This window comes from Ovis canadensis, chromosome 19, assembly GCF_042477335.2.
Source record: "Ovis canadensis isolate MfBH-ARS-UI-01 breed Bighorn chromosome 19, ARS-UI_OviCan_v2, whole genome shotgun sequence".
NCBI lineage: Eukaryota > Metazoa > Chordata > Mammalia > Artiodactyla > Bovidae > Ovis > Ovis canadensis.
The window spans coordinates 16,673,628-16,688,867 of record NC_091263.1 but is presented as its reverse complement, the minus strand read 5'-3'; the positions used below and the strand labels follow the sequence as shown (position 1 = coordinate 16,688,867).

Genomic DNA, 15,240 nt, shown 5'->3' with positions numbered 1-15,240 from the left:
AGGGTGTTGTGCATAACATATTCTATTGTGAAAGATACTATGTTTTATTCTACACAACACACTACATTATTATGCACAAACGCATTTACCTGTATTGATAGAGTCAAAGAAGTTCAATTCAGCCTCTGCCTTCGAGGCTGCCCTAACTCACAGGGAGAAAGCTTCGTGGATTGAAAAGCAAAGAAGGAGGACAGGTGAGAGTACGTGGGACCCCTCTCCCCCGCCCCACCCCGCCCCGCAATATCTTTTCATTCTAGACAAAGGTGCCAAGGAGAACTGAGGCGCTGCACTGCCCGAGGACAACCCGGAGTGCATTTGGAGTTAGAAGCCGGCCGCGGGGCAAAAACTGGGAATCCACGCTCGGGGAGGTCCTTCCTAGCCCGGGCCTGGGTTCCAACTCCTTCCTGGAATCGGCATTTTTTGCTCAGGCCGCCTGCGGGGCCCGGGTTGAGGCGCCGGTGCTGGGTGATGCGGGCGGTCGCCGCGCGCGAAGCCCTGGGAGACTCCTCGCCGGCGCAGGTGGCCGCTCCGAGGGCGCCGCGCGTCCCCGAGCCGTGGATGGCGGGGTTCCGGCGGCTGCAGAAGCGCCGCTCGCAGCGAAGAGCCGGACCCACCCTGCAGTCTAGCTTCCCCAGCTCGCGCGCTATTCAGTCTTTGAGCATCTGCGGGGGAGGCGAGAAGGGCCCCGACGTCCCGCGGGTCCCAGCCCTGACCCGCGTGGAACCCGCGGCCGGCGCAGCTAGGGATGCGAAGAGGAAACTGGGAGGGCAGGAGGCCAAGAACCGACCGCTGCTTCCGCGCGCCCCGCTTCCCGGTGCCCATTGCCACTCGAAGCCGGGAGATCCCAGGTTTCTAGTCAAAGTTTCAGAGGTCCAGGGAAAGAGGCCGTCTCCCCAGCTCCCGGGGTTGCCCGGACCCGCTACTCACAAGTTGCACGCCCGTGGGCAAGTTTACTTTGTCTCTCCCGGCCTCGATTTTCTTATCTGTAAAATGGGATGATGAAGCATCTAAGTCTGTGCAGTGGCAGTGAGGGTTTACATGGGGTACTGTGTGCCCAGGGTTTGGCCCAGCCCTTGCTTGCAGAAAGCAACGCACCCCTGCTATGGTTACCCCAAGCAACAAGGGCCAACTCGAACCCAGGATTAGGACTTAGGCTGGAGTTAAAAAGAGATTCATTGGCAAGGCCCTGCGGCCGCAGATGGGCATCGAACGCCGGCCAGTCGCTTTCTCCGAAGCCACACGGGGTCTCCACCCTAGTGGGCACCTCAGCCTCCCCCGTCAAAGAAAACAAGTGGCACCCCACCCCCATTCGCACGTACTTAACCCCTCCACCCGAGCTCCGCAGCTCAGACCTTCTGGATCCCAGTTCCCAGGCTACTGTTCTTAGCCCTGTGCCTTTAGGCAACAGCCTTCACCTCTCCAAGCATCACTTTACTCTTCTGTACAATGGGGTGATAATGTTTTAGGGCGCTGCGTTTAAAAGCAGAGAGTCTGACCTATAGTCAGCCTCGACTTCTTTCTTTGTTTCCCTCCTTTGGCTATGGGTTCGAGGTTCAACTTTATTCTGGAAAAGTCGAACCCCAACTGGGTTAAGAAAAGATCCCAGCTACCCTTTGTTCGCCCTAGAGACTCCTTTCCTGTGGACCACCAGAATCTGTAGCGGGAGGTGCTTCCATGGGCCCCCTGGACCTGCGGGTGGTTAAACAGCCCAGGTCGACTCGGGCTTGAGAACCTCCTCCAGGCCGCCCTCCTGGGTTGATCTTGTCCTCTCAACTTGAGGCCGCAGATGGCGTCTTTTTCAGGACTCCCAGTTCAGAGTGCCCCGCTGGGAGGCTTCCGACTATTATTAACTCCTTCCTCGTCGGGCGTTTAACCGAGTAGGTGGAGTACAAAACCTGAGCTAAATATTTTCTAATCCGCCGGAACGGCAAAATCCCGGCGGGGGGCAGGCGGGCGGGAGGCCTGGGAAAAACAGATGCTAATGGGGACCCCAGGGGGAGGGGGGGCGGAAGGCGCACCGGGGCCAGGCGCCCGCTGCCTCCCTTTGAAGTGCGCCTTCCAGGCCGGGCTCCCGGACAGCGCTGGGCTACCCCGGCTTCTGGGGAACCCGGGAGGAGCGGATGGAAAGACTGGGGCCTCTGCTCGCAGGCTCTGACGGAGTCACTCACGCTTCCTCCTTCTGGTTCACATTGTCCTGGAAGGGTTTGATGCCGGCCTGCTTCCCAACCAGGCTGGGAATCTCTGGAGGAGAAAGATTAGTGGTCCTGAATCCTCAGTGTCCAGAGCAAAAAGTGAGCTTAGCCTCCGTATGATGGGAGGTTTTCCTGTGCGCTGGGTGCTGTCCTAACTGCTTTCCTTTCTGTTTGTGGTCATCACACGTGGGAACTGAGGACAGAGAAGGAGTTTGCCCAGAACCAAGGAGCTGGTGAAAGGTGGAGTCACACACCCAGAAGATTCTGCATACAACGTTCTGCTTTCCGCCTAGGGATCTGAAAAGACAGGTTTAAGGACGGCTCTTTTGGTTTTCTCCTTCCTGGCCACTTTCCTTCCTCCTTCCCTCTCACTCTCCTTCCTTGGTTACCTTAAGGGCTTGACACTTCTGGCGGGAACTCTCCAATCCAGACTTCCCCTCTTCCCCTTTCTCAAGTCGGGGCTGGAGGGGACATTCTAGCTGCCCGTCACCTGGAAGCCCTGGTCAACAGGATTCCACTCTGCCCACCTGTTGTGGAGACATCCTGCCACACCTGCCTCCTAGGTGCCTTCTGTTGAAACATTAAATTCCATTGGTTCTGCTGTCCCTGTTAGTGACGTGTGACTGATTTCTGTTCAGGATAATATTTCTCAGTGACTACATGGTGGTTGTTCCCATCAACAGTTGTCCTGCAATTCTGACACTCACTTTTCTATTTTTCGGTGGAAGAATGCACATTAACATCCACAGGGGAAGCTTTGCAATAATGGAAGAACTCTGGGTTAGGAAAGGTCTAAAAAAAAGATATAAAACATCCTTAAAAATCTAGGAACAGCCCTAAAAAGATGAAAATGCCATTGATTTAGGAAGACCTGTGGTTTTTCTCTTAGGAAAAAACCTTTCATTGTCATCTTCTTGGCTATAAAGTCTGAGACCTGACACTGTCCTTGGGCTATTTCGTCTGTTCCAGTCTTACAGATTCAGTAACCCCATCCTTTCAGTCAAGAGATGAGCACCTACTAAGAGTCAGGCCTTTCAAGGTGCAGAAGTAAGCAAGACAGGGGGAGCCCTGTATAACTCATAGTTTAATGTAGCAGTGATTAGCCAAACATTCCCATACTTTATTTTTGAGAGCATTCCACTTTATTCTGCCTCATGTTGCCTTGCCTTTCTTGTTACTTACGTGAATCTCTGTACTTCCATAAATATGATGGTGGTGATGACTGGACAGCAGTTAAGTCCAGAGTTCACTTGCAGTTAAAAAAAAAAGTTTCATAAAGAAGATTCTTGATCCAGTGTTTAGGATCATTTATTTTTTGAAATAAGCAACTTTTGGTATGTTTCTTAACTTTCATCCCCTGTTTCCCCATCTCCTTGTATGTTAACAGTGAACTACACTTGCCCTTAGCAATCAAAATACATGGATTAATAGCTAAAGAAAATAATTTAAATTTGGGTCAGTTTTGTTTGAAAAGTACAGTGGGTTTAATGTCACCCTATGCCTCACACATTTATGGACACCTTTGTGGATTTCTTTTAAAGCAAACGATCAGTCTATTTCCGAGGGACAGTGAATCAAATTCTTATAGTAAGTGAAACTGTGTTGATGGGAGTATCTTGCTGTTCTCAGCAAAATCAACACTGCTTGTCCTTGCCAAAATGTGTTATCTTACGGGACTTCTCTTTAAAAAAAACAAAAAAAGTCTAAACATGAACAGCCTTCCCGCGATGGAAGCCCCCTCCCCCCGGGAAAGCCCAGTGGAGGTGGGGATCTGGCCATCAGAAAACAAAGGGCCAAAGAGTGAACCCGAGATGGCGAAATGAAACGCAACATCAACAAAGAAAAGGCCACAGATAAACAGTGAAAGGACCAACTCACCACAAGAAACCCATTGACGTTTGCCCAGAGTGAAGGCGAAGCACCGGTGACCGGTTAATGTTGGAATGTTTTCCTAGGGTTAAAAGGAGAACCGGCAGCAAGTCTGCTCAGAATTTACAAAGTGTTTGAATAACACGGACAGTGTTTTGATAACACATTTTTAGTGGGGGTGAAAATAATAGAATTTATTGGGACATTTATATGGGCCCCCTTGGTTGTGTGGGGGGCGGGGGTGAACTATATCTCACTGCACTCATCTATAACTCGCCCTTGTAATTTATTCATATGTGTGTGCGTGTGTATCTGGGTATGTATCTGGTGACATGTAATAGTCATGTTACAGCCAAAAGCTTCTCAGTTTTGCCTTTAAAAGATGAATGCACTGACACTGATTACCTTTAAGGGAGAGAAAGGGAAGAAGAGGTGCCCTGGTCAGGTTGGCAATAACTTTGTGTTGTCGATTTGAGATGGTAGCATGAAGTTGGTATTATTGCTCAAGGCAACACAGCATACGATCTTTAATAGGCTCACTCACTGGCTTAACCTTGGCTTCCTTGCAGCTTTCAGAGGGTCCTGCTCCTTGCACCTCAGGCTGAAAGGGGCAAGATTTGAGTTAATCCAGCCGGCACTTGGGTCCCGGGTTCCATGGGGTCTCCATGTTTCCTCCCTAGTGTTGATGTTTTTGTTCAATGCATTCCCTACACTGTCAGTTGAGTCACATAAAACCAGGCACCTTTCAATAAATGTCTCATTTGGATTTCATGAAGCTTGGGGTGTCACTGAAATCAAACAGCAAACAGGCTGGAAGGCTGTCTTATTTGCCCACTCAGTCTAAGGAGGGTGCTGCCTGACTTGTTCACTGAAGCCGCTGCTTTAGCTTTCTTTTCTGTTCCTGTTTCTGGCAAAGAGAGCTTTACATTTTAAGGTGCGACTGGGACGCGTGAAAATAACTTTTATGCCTCTTTCCCTGGTTATCAGTAAAACTGAGCCAGCAGAAGGAAAGTCTATTTCATGTAGGAAATCAACCACAGATTTGCTCATCTATAACTTTCCAGGCATGTAGACTAATATATTCCATATGTAATAATACTAGTAGTAATTAATTAATACAGAAAAAACAGTAAATGAGATTTCTTTATCTCTATGCAGTCAGAAAAAAAATCATCTTTAGTTGAAACAGTGCTTATCATTATGTTCAAAAGGAATTTGTAATATATATTTTTTATAAAGGTAATATAAATTATGGGTGTATTTTCCATGTTCCAAAACTCTGGGCCCAAGAACGGTTTCCTGGAGTCAGAATTTTGGTTGTCTTTGAACTTCTCTTTGTTTCTCCGCCTGTTAAATGTGTTCAGGTTTGGGCAAAAGAATAGCACTATTGGGAAGGTGGGGAGATATAAACTGCAATTTCCTGCCCCAAGAATCAACACTAATCCTGATTACACGTACCGTGTGTATATTTCATAATTAAGTAGCACTCGAATGAACCCACACGCTTTCAAGAGCATGCTCTGGGGCTGGAATAAAATCAAGCCTTTCTGATGTGGCGCGGGGGACAGCTGGCTCGCGTTACTTGCGCCAGAGTGGGTCGGAGCGATGCCTGTTGCCTGCAGTGGCGCTTTGCCACGCGCAGAGCTTCCCCGGCCGCCTCGAAAACGATTCGAAGGGACCCCGAGGCCCGCTGTCTCGCTGCAATCGGGCACAAAACTGCGACCTCACTCGAACCACTCTGTCTCCAAAAAAGAAAAAAGCAACATGTGAGATTTGATCTCACCCCTGCCTTTTCCCTCAAACATCTTGCAGCTCAGGTCAAGGCTGATGTGGAAGAGGCTTGAGCGGTAACAAGATCCCCCAGCCCAGGCTCCCCTGCCAAACTGCCCTTTCTCTTCTTGCTCTCAAGCCCGCCTCACGGAACCTCCATGTTGAGTATCTTGGAGTCTAAAAAGCACAAAAAATACTTTAAAACTGCAATTCTCCAAGACTTCTGTGGATCAAAAGAAAACAAAAGCCGGGGAGGTGGGAGTGGACGGGATGGTGATCAAAGCAGAGAGCCACCGAGAGCCCGCGTTAAACCAGCGGGACGACCTGAGAGAAGCGCTGGGCTGAGCGCGCTCCAGACCACGTTCCAAGGGCCTGGGGGCTTCGGTGCCGGGACCTGCGAGGCCCCAGCCCCGGCCCGCTCGATTAACCTGCTCCCTCCCTCGCCCTGGCTGGGTCTTGACCTGGCTGGGCCACTGCCGCGTAGAACTGATAACCGCCCTGGAGCGTCGGAGGGCGTGAAGGACTGCCTCACTCTCTAACCCAGAGGTGCCAATATCTACGCTGCTGTGGTTGGAATCCAAGTTGGAACGCTTCGAGCTGCTCTGCACCGGCGTATACGCGCTCAACGAATTCTGCCACCGCCTAGAGTTGCGGGAGAAGAGTTTCCCGTGTGATCGCTTGCAGTTCAGGAAGCAGAGTCCCGACCTCTCAGCCGGAAAACGCGCTCCCGGAGCGACTAAAAGCGGCGTCTATAATTATCTATTAACAGCAAATATTCAGGCTTCTTATCTGCAACGAAACGTGCCCCACACTTTCTGTATTAATAAACAATGCTATAGAACAGCATCATCTTGCTCTGCTGTTTGCAGAAACGCAGGGGAGAAACAGGCAGCTGGGGCAAAAGGGTTTAATTCAATATCAAACTGATTATTTCACTAATTATTCCACCTTCTGTGTTGCGCCGCAGAGGAGAGGCACAGGGAATCTTAACCGCGGGGCTGCTTGAGGACCTTTGTTTCTCGGCGTCAGGTCCAACTGAAGATGGGAGGGAGTGGGATCCGGGATTCAGGGAAACTGAGAGTGGATTTTCAATTGTGGGGCGTAAAAGTGACTGCCTCCTGAAGCAGGCGTGAGCGTGGGAATGACAGGAGTTCCCAATAGCCCACCCCACCAGGGCTTCTGATTCATAAGCTGACGGCTTCGGTCCTGAAGGATAGCAGTGCGCTCTCGCCGTCCCCGGAATCCCCAAAGCGCTAAGTTCCTCTCAGTAAACCCTTCCCATTGGGTAAAAGGGAAGGACCGAACAAAAAGTGGTTCCTGCGTGTTGAAAGCCAGAGGGTCCTCCAGGGGAGGAAAGTGTGCCTGAAGTTACAGCCCCCGACGAGGAAAGAGACTTCTCTCGGGCCTTCCTCCAACTGGCCCCAGATCGTCACCCTCAGGGACCGGTGCCTTCCTGCAGGCCGTCAACTTGCAGAGCATTCCTGCCTCCTGCCTCCGCAATCTGCGCCCGCCCCCTCACCCCCACTCGAAGAGCTGTCTTGATTTCTGTGCCAAGAGTGGACCCAGATACGGAGACCCTAAACTCCGGCGAAATACGGACACCAGGACTGATTCTCATAGCAGGATAGCATCTCAAAAAAAAAAAAAAAAAATCAGGCTAAAGGATAGGAAAATAAAGTCTCAGGCAACTTGATCCAATTAGTAAATGCCTAATTGAATTAGTGTCACCTCCACCAACCAATCAGCGGGTCCCGAGGCTGTGGGGCCGCGAAGCCACTCCCTGCCCTCACATATATAAAGCAGCCAATGACAGCCAGCAAGTTTCCAAGTGGTCCACCTGACCGATAGATTGTCAGTGGAGAAGGGCAGAAAGGCTAGCTCTGGTGGCGGACGGGGAGAGAGATCTAAGACTTCTTCCTGTGTGTGCGGGCCAGGAGAGTACAGGTCCAGAGAGGCAGAAGGGACCGGGAAGGAAAAGCAGATCGCTTCTCGGTCCGCTTTCGCCTCTTGCCTTCAAACTTCCGTGCGCTTTCCATTCGGAAAGGGCTCGGGGATCGCCGCGCGCAATTGCGCGCGCCTTAGCGGCCCGCGTGTAGCCAGGTGGGTAACCCGGCACGGGAGGAAGGGGAAGTTACCTTCCCCTCGGAAGAGGGCGCTGGCTCCCCCATCCTGCCTTTATAATCAGGTCGCGGCCGGAGAGGAAGCAGCCAGCTGCCGTCTGCGCTCTGCAAAGCATGCAGTTAGGGGAGCAGCTCTTGGTGAGCTCTGTGAACCTGCCCGGCGCGCACTTCTACCCGCTGGAGGGGGCGCGAGGAGGCGGCGGCGGGAGCGCCGGCCACCTCCCGGGAGCGGCCCCCTCGCCTCAGAGGCTGGACTTAGACAAAGCGCCCAAGAAGTTCTCGGGCAGCCTCTCGTGCGAGGCGGCGAGCGGGGAACCTGCGGCCGCCGGCGCGGGGGCCCCCGCAACCATGCTCAGTGACGCCGACGCCGGGGACGCCTTTGCCAGCGCCGCGGCCGTGGCCAAGCCGGGGCCCCCGGACGGCCGCAAGGGCTCCCCCTGCGGGGAGGAGGAGCTGCCCTCGGCCGCCGCCGCCGCCGCCGCCGCCGCCAGTGCGCGCTACTCCCTGGACAGCCTGAGCTCGGAGCGCTACTACCTCCAGTCCCCCGGGTCGCAGGGCTCGGAGCTGGCGGCGCCCTGCTCGCTCTTCCCGTACCAGGCGGCGGCTGGGGCGCCCCACGGGTCTGTGTACCCGGCTCCCAACGGGGCGCGCTACCCCTACGGCTCCATGCTGCCCCCCGGCGGCTTCCCCGCGGCCGTGTGCCCACCCGGGAGGGCGCAGTTCGGCACGGGAGCCGGCGCGAGCGGCGGCGCGGGCGGCGGCGGCGGTGGAGGCGGCCCGGGCGCCTATCAGTACGGCCAGGGGGCTCCGCTCTACGGGCCGTACCCAGGGGCGGCAGCCGCAGGTACCTGCGGAGGACTAGGGGGTCTGGGGGTTCCCGGCTCCGGCTTCCGCGCCCACGTCTACCTGTGCAACCGGCCTCTGTGGCTCAAATTCCACCGCCACCAAACCGAGATGATCATTACGAAACAGGGCAGGTGAGCGCAGCGCGGAGGGGCCCGGAGGCGCGGGGGCAAAGAAGGCCTGTTGTGGTCCTGGGGTGGCCGGGAATGGGGGCCCGCGGCCCGCCCACTCCGCTCGTGGCTGGGAGAGTTTCCTCGCTCTACCAGCGGAGACGCCGCGTCTCCAGTCCGTCCGCGCACCGGCGCTTCGTGCAGGGCGCTAAGGCTAAAGCTGCTTACCCCCTTCGCTCTCCTCGTCCTCACCCGGACTGACGAGGAGGAGGCGGAAATGGAAATTGAGGCTTGTCCACAAAGCTGAATTTCCTAGATCCCCCTGCCCAGCTGTACACGGGTCCCTACAGGCGGGCCAGAAGTCTCGAGGGGTGGCTCCCCCCGAGCGCTGGAGATGGGCTCCCGCAGTTTTAGGCGCCAAGGTCTCCACGGGGCGCATCCGGGGGACGAGCGTGAGGACGTGAGCGACAGCAGCGAGGGCCGATCCGGGGAGTGGGTTAGGCCGGCCCCTGGAGTCCGACTGGGCTGGGATGCCGGGCCTGAAAAAGTTCGGCCACAAATCCCACTGAGGGCACTGGTTCATTCTGGGGAAAGTGAGGCGTGGGTGCTGCGAGAGGGGCGTCCGAGGGACACTTTTAGCCTTACCAGTAGAGTTTTTGTTTCTGTTTTTTTTAAACGAGAGCAACTTAATGTTCCCTTGCACTCGTACTTGTAAAAAAAAAAAAAAATTAAATAGAAACATCCTGGAAGAAAATGAATGAGTATCTGAATGGGTTGAGAAATTGAGTGAGGGATGCAGAAGTGCGGGCATTGGGGAAATAATAACATTGGGGCAAATTACTGCGGGAAAGAGATTTCCCCGCGAGTTGCCACCTCAAGAATATTGTACGTGGTGAGGGCCACTTGACCCACCGGTATTCTGTTTGTAGACTTCCCAGTGTCGTACTCGAACGTGGGTCTGTGCCCGGGCGTCGCGATTTACATCTCCTGGTTCTATTCCCTTGCACAGACGCATGTTTCCTTTTTTGAGCTTCAACATAAACGGACTCAATCCCACCGCCCACTACAACGTGTTCGTAGAAGTGGTGCTGGCGGACCCCAACCACTGGCGCTTCCAGGGGGGCAAATGGGTGACCTGCGGAAAAGCGGACAATAACATGCAGGGTGAGGAGAGAGGAAGCCTGGGCAGGGTGGAGCGCTGGGAGCCCCGCTCAGACCACGCACAACCAAATCTCGCATCGCTCCTTCCACATCCGGGGCCTGGAGGTGTTAGCAGGAGTTTCTTTGTGTTGAATGTTTGATTAAGGGAGAGAATCGCTAAGTCAGACCTCTTGCCGACTAGCGTATAGCATGTTAACCACGACCCTAGCTAGCCTGCCCCACCACATCCCTTCCTCTGAGGACATCATTGCCATAAACTCTCTGGGGGGCAAGGCTCCTGACATTTTAATCTTGAGAAAAGATCTCCCCAAGGTTGAGTTTATCATAAAAATCCAACCACCTTCCACCATCAGATCTTGACCTTCTAGCTTCAGACTCCCGCAAACTGACCTTCAAGAGGCACTGACCGTTGGCTCCATTTTTGCTTTGTCCAAAGAAGGCCGGAAGCACAGGGCCCCTGGGAGGGGAATCAGTAGAGACTACTTGGTCTCCACTGGTCTTAAGCCCCTAAGGAGAGACGGGCATTGTAAGTCTAGCTCTTAAATCTTGCCCATGAGTAGTAAATTCTCTCTCCCCCTACCTCCATTTGCAAACAGCCATATATGCTTGAGTTTTGTGTTTTGTTTCATTTTCTCTTAGGCAACAAAATGTATGTTCACCCCGAGTCTCCTAATACTGGTTCCCACTGGATGAGACAGGAGATTTCCTTTGGGAAGTTAAAACTCACCAATAACAAAGGCGCAAACAACAACAACACCCAGGTAGGGTGACAGGGGAGGTGGTGTCTTCTGGCTGTGAATCTCTTTTCTAATGAGTTTCTGTATTCTTTACTGTGTCTATAATATTTGCAGCTACCTGTTGCCACTTTCTAGTATTTTTTTTTTCCTTTGACCTTTCTCAGTTCTACTTTTTTTTTTTTTTTTTGGTCATTTTCCTATTGGATTTCAATAACAGTGGGTGAACAATTAGGAACAGAAAGACTGAAATCTTTTGGCGACTTAGGAAACCGAGAGGCAAGAGTGTTTATGAAACACACATATTTTGGCTATGTTTTAAGTTTCAAAAATGGCAACAGAAAGTTAGCTGTGGGCTGAGGAGCAAGCAAGTTCCATTCCAAAATATAGAATTGGTCAAAGTCGACTTCACGTTTGCGATTTGGCAGCTCTTTTTTCTGTACCATTTGCAGATGATAGTGTTACAGTCTTTGCACAAGTACCAGCCGAGACTGCACATTGTTGAAGTCACAGAGGATGGCGTGGAGGACTTGAATGAGCCCTCTAAGACACAGACCTTCACTTTCTCAGAAACGCAGTTCATTGCTGTGACTGCCTATCAAAACACCGATGTGAGTGCCCCAGAGTCCCCAGCATCCCCAAAGCCCCATCCAGGGTGAGAGAGAAAGTACTCAGTGACTGTCTTTTTTCCTTATCTAGATAACTCAACTAAAGATTGATCACAATCCCTTTGCAAAAGGCTTCAGGGACAACTATGATTCGTAAGTGCACCTTTATTTTTCCTTGCCTTTGAGTGAGACATATTGAATCAGACACTTTCGTGAGACCATATTCTAGGAAGAGCTTTCACAGTTGGGATTTTTACCCATTTTTATTTTTGCATATATTTGGCTTTGACTAATCTTGCTTCGGAATTTTCACAGAAGGATTTTGTTCATTTCTAAAGAAATGTTAAGGGCTTAAACATGAGAAGCTTTTATTTTTTTAACATTTGAGTGGAGATTTGAAATTTTCATAATCTGCATTTATATGCCTCCTTCCCATTTGATCCCAGCTTTTTTTTTTAATTCTCTCAGGAGCAGGGATTATTCCCTCATTTTTTTTACATAAGAAAAACCTTAAACCAAAAGGATGTCATTTTCATAACATTAAACAGCAAGGCCCACAAGTGCCTTTCAAATTTGGCATTTCTACCCACCTCAGCCAGCATTCCTTCCCTACTACAGACGGGAGAGTTGCTCCCAGTTCTTCAAGTTCTAGGACTTGCAAAGATGGAATTTCTATAGTTTAAATGCTTAATGCCTGGGAGGAAACTGTCTCTTTCATGATGGGAAATTTTATCCCAGTGAGCCAAGAGTTCAGCTAAAGTGGACTGGTGCCTCCCCACCTCTGGCCCTTCACTCAGCAGACCAGCGCTCAGGCTCTAGAGCCTTCTTCATTTCTGGGATGTAGACTGTTTGGGGACAACATTAGGTTTTTTTTTTTTTTTTAAGTGTTTCTCTTTGTATTGTAGCATGTACACGGCTTCCGAAAATGACAGGTTAACTCCATCTCCCACGGATTCTCCTAGATCCCATCAGATTGTCCCCGGAGGTCGGTACGGCGTTCAGTCCTTCTTCCCGGAGCCCTTTGTCAACACTTTACCTCAAGCCCGATATTACAATGGTGAGAGAACCGTGCCACAGACCAACGGCCTCCTTTCACCCCAACAGAGCGAAGAGGTGGCCAACCCTCCCCAGCGGTGGCTTGTCACGCCTGTCCAGCAACCTGGGACCAACAAAATAGACATCGGTTCCTATGAGTCTGAGTATTCTTCCAGCACCTTGCTCCCATATGGCATTAAATCTTTGCCCCTCCAGACGTCCCATGCCCTGGGGTACTACCCCGACCCTGCCTTCCCCGCGATGGCAGGGTGGGGAGGCAGAGGCTCTTATCAGAGGAAGATGGCAGCTGGACTCCCATGGACCTCCCGAACAAGCCCCCCAGGGTTCTCTGAAGATCAGCTCTCCAAGGAGAAAGTCAAAGAAGAAATTGGCTCTTCTTGGATAGAGACACCCCCATCCATCAAGTCTCTCGACTCCAATGATTCGGGGGTATATACCAGTGCTTGTAAGCGAAGGCGCCTGTCTCCTAGCACGTCTAGCAATGAAAATTCTCCCTCCATAAAGTGTGAGGACATTAACGCTGAAGAATACAGTAAAGACACCTCAAAAGGCATGGGGGGTTATTATGCTTTTTACACAACTCCCTAAAGAGTTATTTTAACCTTGTCAAAACGAGCTCACCATTTGCCCATGGACTGGGTGGTGTTTCTGTTGTCTTCTTTGCCTAGGTTGTTGCCAAAAAGACATTTGCCTTCCACCCCGATGTGTCCTGTTTTGTGCAATTCTCTAAAAGAAGGTGCCAAAGCTTTTTGATTGCTGCAGGTAACTGAAACAAGCCTAGACTTTTTTTTTTCTTTTTTAAAGAAATTAACAGAGGACTTTCAAGTGTTTTTAAATTTGAAGGTGATTCAAAGTTACAGATTTATTTATTGGAGACACTAGACATTCAGTGAACTGGGGCTGTGGAGACAGAGGGCCTAGCGCTATCAAAGATGTTGAAAGCTTTGGTGTTTTTTTTTTTTTTTTTTTTCATCTGTAAATCTGTAAGCCCAAATAGAAGCCCAGGGTGGTAAAATGGTTTTGCTTCTGGGAGAGAAGGGTGGGCCTTAAGCTTCAACAAGGAAATTTTTGCTGTTAACTTTCTGCTAGGGAAAGAAGACATTAAGCCTGGGAGGCAAGAAGAGCTTTGTGAAGGTGCTGATTTGGCCTGACTGATCTTCCCAGGCTTTGAAACAAGCCATGTTTGCCCAAGTTCAGTCGCCTCATGTGCTAGGCCTCCGCTGTGCGCCCCTGGGGGCCAGCCGGGGGCCTCATAGGACTCAGGAGACAGCAAAGGGGTCGCCAAAAAAAAAGGGTCGCCAAAAAAAAGGATAATTTTAAACTGTACAGTTGTGTGTGCTTAGATACACTGTAGAATAATGTGGAAAATATTGTATAAATAGTTGCATAGGTATATGAGATTATGTAAAATTGGTGCTTTGGTTTTGTAAAGAATTTGCAAATCATTGGACCACAGCTACAGGAGCAGGGGGCAACATATGGGAATATTCTGTTTACTTCTTAGCTAGTTAAGAATGTATTCAGCTACTGTACTAACTTGAAACGGTGTTAAGGAAAACTCCCCGCGTCATCCTCTTCCTCCACCACCCCCACTACCCAACTCGGTAACCTGAGGAAGCAGAAACCTTAACGCCCCAGCTCTTACAGGCTTTCTAGAGACCTTGGATTTTTATGTACAGTCGTAGTCATTTTTAATAAATGTGGTTCGTTAAGGGAACAGGCCTAGCTCTGTCATCTATACGATGGGTGTTCATCTTTGTTTCAAATATGTCTGCTTTCTCCACTTTCCTCCAGCAGGAACACAGTTCCACCAACCCGCTCCCCCCACGGAAGGCTCTAGAATCTCTAAGTGGACACTGTCTTCTCGATGGGGTGGGGATGTTCTTGTTTATCTTTTTTTCTTGAAGGTGAATAGGGTTGTTTCCTCGCCGCTCTGGGAAGTCTGGACAATGGGGGTTGGGCCCGGGGAGGGGCGGTGCAAGACTGCCCGCAGCAGGCTTGATGGAGCCCAGCAAGCCTCCACCCCCAAGTCCTCGGCTTCCGGGCCGCTCCTGGGCCTCCCATCCCCGGCCCCACGTGGGCTCCCCGGGCACCCTCGCGGCCCTCTGAGCACCCACGAGTTCCGGATCCCCCGAGGTCAGGCGGGTGCAGGCCGCCTCCACCCCCGCTACGCGGCTTCCTCCTTCCCTGAGCCCCGGGCTCTGAGGATGCGGGGGCAGCTCCGGGCCGGGGCGCGAGCTCTGCGGCGGGAGCGCTCTGTGCGGGGCGGCTGCGGAGTCGGTCACCTAGCGTTTAGCGTCGCCTCCTCGGCTCTCAGTCCCCGGGAGGGCAAGGGCCACTCCATCCCCCGACTGACTCCTGGGCCCGCGGAAGAGTTAAATCCAGGAGTGTGGCCGAGGGCCCTTTGTCCCCCTGCCAGACGCCCTGCCGCGCTTATCGGCAGACGGCTTCTGGCCCGGTTTGCAATCCTTTCCAGCCCCCTCCCGACCCTCTCGGGGTAAAGGTCTGAACGGGAGGGTCATTCTGCTAACTGCGTGGCGCGGAAATGCAGCTGCTAAGAGGATTAGTGCTGGGCGGCGAGCGATCGGCCGGGCCCTCCTCCCCTTCCGCGCCCAATTAAGGCCGCCGCGAGCTCGCTCCTCGCCTCGGCCTGGGCTCTCATTCCCACCGCCCTTCCCGGCTCCGAGTCATCCTTCCCGCGCCGCCCATGACCTTGGGGTCTGGGTCTCTATACTCGCCCTTCCGGCGATGCCTGTTCCAAACGCCCCGAACTTTAC

At 52.1% G+C, this 15,240-nt stretch overlaps 1 protein-coding gene across 2 annotated transcripts; it reads left to right on the top strand.

Annotated features, from left to right (window-relative positions):
* The first annotated feature begins 8,003 nt into the window (after positions 1 to 8,003).
* EOMES (eomesodermin) lies at positions 8,004 to 14,180 on the top strand. Of its 2 annotated transcripts, none has more exons than XM_069560442.1 (6): positions 8,004 to 8,928; positions 9,914 to 10,068; positions 10,705 to 10,826; positions 11,252 to 11,410; positions 11,499 to 11,560; positions 12,370 to 14,180. In XM_069560442.1, exons 1-6 carry the CDS (start codon positions 8,066 to 8,068, stop codon positions 13,049 to 13,051), a joined length of 2,043 nt encoding a protein of 680 aa, XP_069416543.1. In that variant the 5' UTR covers positions 8,004 to 8,065; the 3' UTR covers positions 13,052 to 14,180. The 2 variants fall into 2 exon arrangements, with proteins under 2 accessions (XP_069416543.1, XP_069416542.1); XM_069560441.1 differs by having other exon boundaries at positions 8,005 to 8,928; positions 12,313 to 14,180.
* Positions 14,181 to 15,240: the final 1,060 nt, after the last annotated feature.